This window comes from Gavialis gangeticus, unplaced genomic scaffold (genome assembly GCF_001723915.1).
Source record: "Gavialis gangeticus isolate Ggan-Ray unplaced genomic scaffold, GavGan_comp1, whole genome shotgun sequence".
Lineage (NCBI taxonomy): Eukaryota > Metazoa > Chordata > Crocodylia > Gavialidae > Gavialis > Gavialis gangeticus.
The window spans coordinates 150,981,981-150,986,300 of NW_017729025.1; the positions used below are offsets into that span (position 1 = coordinate 150,981,981).

Sequence of the window (4,320 nt, forward strand, 5' to 3'; positions counted from 1 at the left end):
AATGGGCACAAGTTGATGGAGAGGAGGTATAGATTGGACATCCGCAAAAACTACTTCACAGTTAGGGCGGCTAGGAGCTGGAACCAACTTCCAAGGGAAGTGGTGCTGGCCCCTACCCTGGGGGTCTTTAAGAAGAGGCTGGATGCCTACCTGGCTGGACTCATTTGAGTCCCGCTTCTCTTTTTGGGGTTTTTTGTTTTTCTTCCGCCCTGGCGGGGGGTCGGGTTAGAAGATCTACTAGGTCCCTTCCGACCCTTAATCTATGAATCTATGGCTAACTAAATTCTCACCTGTGTCTTGCTTTTATACTTGTTTGGGGTTTGTTTTTTTTTAACCTTCTGTTCAGTCTTCACACCTATCAGAGATGGCCAACCTGTGGCATGAATGCCACAAGTAACAATGGCAGGCTGTGTGTTGCACATGGCCAATGGGGGAGGGGGCCAGCAACAGTGGCAGAAAATGCAGAAGCAGAAAGCAGAGCATCAGACCGGGCAGGTGGCAAAAAAGTAGAGCAACGGTTGGGTCAGGGAAGGGGATCAGAGGGATGCTCAGCTTAAATTTGTGGCACACCTGCCAAAAGTTGGTCCCACTGATCTATACAGGTTTCCCCTCGCTTTATGCTGTACATGTGTTCCTGGAAAGCGGCGCATAACTCAAATTTGTGTAACGGGAATGCACTTTACAGTGCAATAAACAGGGATGCATTCCAAGACCTTGATTTTACTGGTCCCTGAGACTCATTTCTATCACTTTTACAAGACTATTTTGGTACTCACCAACAGCAGACAGTACACACAATCACAGGCCACTATCATAATGGGAATGACAACTACAGAAATGTGTAGCAGACAAGCAAGAGCACAGATCCACACAGGAGACTATTTTGGTGCACGTCACTCACGCAATACACCGCACAAAGCGGCTGACTGCGAGCTTCCACCACACCAATTCCATAGGAGTGAATTTACTTTGCATATAAAATTAATTTTTGGTATGAAAAGGGTCATCACATGAGAGCAAAAAAACCCCCACATATACAGAACCTGCATAAAGCGAGGGAAACCTGTACTATCCTCTGCTTAAGCAGTCATATGAGCACCACGGGTCATTTCAGGATAAAAATTCTGTTATTGTCAACATAACAGAGTCAAACTCACTTAGTTTTTATTTAAAAAAAAAAGGACTTGGGTAGATGCTATTTTTGTAGTGCTACAAAGTTTGTTGTGCTCTAAGACATGTGCACACAGCCCCCTGGCTGGAGGACAGAGTTACCACAAAAGCATGGTCTCCAGCTAGGGGGCAATGGGGGCTGCTCCTCAGCTCACCCTTCCAGATCTAGTCAGACAGGGCATGTCCTAATGATGCCACACAGGCATCAGCTGAAGTTCCCCGCAAAGTAGAGGCTAGCCATCCTACCCCTGTCTTCAGCTGCTGCCCTGTCACCAATTCAGCAATGGCTGCGACTTCTTGCCACTGGAACTGGAATGAGGACGAGCGATGGTAAGAACTTGGACTCCATCCCTCCTCCATTCATATGGGAAAATCTGGCCATGGGGAAGGGAACTCTCCCCCACTTTATTCTACCTTTCCAAACTAAAGTTCATGTGTATTATGCAAGAAAACACAGTATAAATAAAGTTGTTCAGTTACTTACCATGCAGTTCCAAGTAGTTTATGGAGTTTGAGGTCTTTCACAATTTAATGGATAGAAGATGGGTCCTATTTCTGCATAGCCCTGTGCTTAATGCATTGTCAACCAATGGTCCCTACTAACATTTTTCAATTCAATAATATAAAATTGTCATTGGAAATTATGTGTTTTACCTGAATTGAATGTTTAGGATTGGAGCGTCCATAAAGTTAGATATGCATTCAATGTTCACAACTTGCTGCACCTGAGCACCCCCATCCACTATGGGGTCTACTGGCTTTGTCTGAAGGTTCAGGCATGAAAGGCTGTTAAGGAAATCACTTTGCAAAAAAATACAGAAAGATTGACTGCAGTTTCTAAACCACTGCCAGTGGCTTTAGAGAAATGTTTATATCTTCTTCAGGAATAAGGTGGGAGGCCATTAAAAGACTCACAAAATAAAGTTTTCCCCCACTAAATTAGTAATTCCAAAACACAATACCGTATCAGATTTTCTTTTAAAAAAACTTGATGGTATACCAAGTACCATGCTAAGAAAGATATTAAAGAGCTCATTTTTAAACTAAAAGATCAGTCCTAGGGTGCAGACACATGGCATATCTACAATAGGGAGGTTATTTAAAACTGATTTAGGGCTGTACATCATAAATAGCTCTACTCCAGTGTAAAGCCAGTAGTAACTATATACTAGTCTAAGTTACAGCAGCATACTTGCATGTCACAGAGCTAGATGCAAAACTGACTGACCTTGTATACCACTTTGCAAAAGTACTTGCATGCTCTCCCACCACCTAGTGGGTGGCACCAATAGCAGCCCACAGTGTAACATTTCAAAACAAACTGGTAGTCTGTCCACTCTAGATCCTTCTACCTTTAATTTCTTGGACAGCAAAATGTTCACACTGATGCAACTTGCATGTTGCCATGCCCCCTACATGAGGAGCATTAGATACAAGAAGTCTAGACAAGTCTTATATTCTGCAGACAATGGTAACTTTAACACTATTAGACAACATGTACTTTTACTTATTTTGCAATAAATCAGCTCATATCAATACTTTCAACTAGAATTTAAGAAACCAGTAGTTAATACAGTATCACATACTGAATGTAACTAAAGCCCAGGAAATCTCTGCTTTTGTCAATGGCCAAGCTCTGTGGCCACAAGCAACTGAAAAGCTTCTGCTTCATTTTCCCTTCTTTAGGCAAAGGTTATAGAGTAGCTCTCAGACGAGGCTAAGGGGGGGGGGAAGAAAAAAAAAAACTGAAGGAAGTACAACTGCTCTGTACTGTAGCAAACAAACCCAGTCATCACCAAGGATCCTGGTGTTCCCCAATACACACACACCAGGGAACCCAGGCACCCACAACCTCCAGCTGCCAGGGCTTTAGGGCCAGGGACCCAGGTCCATAGCTCCCTGACCCCAAAAGGCAGCAGTGGCTGCTACAGCAGAAGGAGCATGGAGCCGGCTCCCCCTCTGCTGTCTGCCTGCTGCAGGCTAGGGCAGGGGTGAGGCTGGCTCCCCACCAGCACATACTCCCAGGGTGGAGAAGGGACCTGTGCCCCCCCAAACCTATGTGGAGGGTGGGGGGAGGGACAGGGTGTGTGCATACTGTGTGCTTGTGCTCCCCACCCCACTTTCCTCCCGCGGGGCCTCTGCAGCACAGTGCGTGCGACCCAGCACAGCAGGGACATGCAGGAAAGCCGCTTGCTTCTGTGAGCTCCGCAGTGCCCTGGCAATACTTCCCCTGCAGGCAGGGGAGCAGCAGCAATGGGCATAACCTTGCACTTCTCCTGTGCTACCCCCTGCAAACAGAGGAAGCGTGTGCTAGGGCAGTGCGAAGCTCACAGCGGTAAGCAGCTTTTCTGCAAGGCCCTGCTGTGTCCTGCCACGCCAGGCTGCACATGCTATGCAGCGGAGGCCCTGGACGGGGGCAGGGAGCATAAGCCGGCAGTGCATGCCTGCCCTGCCCACCCTCCTCACCCCGATCTGGGGGGCACAGGTCCCCTCTGCCCCCTGGGAGTGTGCGCTGTAGCCAGGAGCCAGCCCCAAACAAGCCTGGCCCGTGATACGTGGGCTGGGAGCTGTGCACTATTGGCCGACTGGGCTCTTGTGCAGTCCCGCAGGAAGCCGCACAGAGGCAAAGCCCAACCAGCCTGTTCCAGCCTTCCCTGCGGTGCATGGACCACAAGCTGCATGCTGATCTGCCTGAGCGGGCTCCGTGCTTCCCTGAAGGGCCGACAGCACACTGCTCCAGGTCCACGCGCCACCGACCAGCTGGGCACTCCTGCAAGAAGCTGGCTGGAAGCTGAGGGAGTGGGGAGGTGTCAGGGAAAGACACAGAGTGCTTGTTTGGGCACTGGCCCATGGACATGGAGCTACTGATCTTTCAGGAAAGCCACACAGCAAAGTTCGGAGCCCGCTCGGGCCAATAGCATGGTGCTCCCGGTCCATGTGCCACCAGCTGGGCAGGCACTCATGTGGGAAGCTGGCTGGGGGGAAACAGGGAAGTGTTGGGGGAAGCCCCACATGGGAGTACCTGCTCAGTCTGTGGGCACTCCCATGTGGGGCTTCTCCCAACACCTCCCCACTCCCTCAGCCCCCAGCCACACACCGATGCCCTGCATCCTACCTGCCCAGCTGGCTCTTCTGCGAGCCCTGGCAGTC

The 4,320-nt window shown here is 49.3% G+C and overlaps 1 protein-coding gene and 1 long non-coding RNA gene across 6 annotated transcripts in view; one reads left to right on the forward strand and one right to left on the reverse strand.

Annotated features, from left to right (window-relative positions):
- Window positions 1–4,320, reverse strand: part of AP2A2 (adaptor related protein complex 2 alpha 2 subunit) — a 124,853-nt gene that overhangs the window by 11,956 nt on the left and 108,577 nt on the right. For all 5 annotated transcript variants that reach the window (XM_019519768.1, XM_019519767.1, XM_019519766.1 and 2 more), the window contains one exon: window positions 1,825–1,948. In XM_019519768.1, the coding sequence (XP_019375313.1) occupies window positions 1,825–1,948 (124 nt within the window). The remainder of the gene's footprint in view (window positions 1–1,824; window positions 1,949–4,320) is intronic.
- Window positions 1–4,320, forward strand: part of LOC109299196 — a 24,757-nt gene that overhangs the window by 10,023 nt on the left and 10,414 nt on the right. The gene's annotated exons all lie outside the window — the stretch shown is intronic.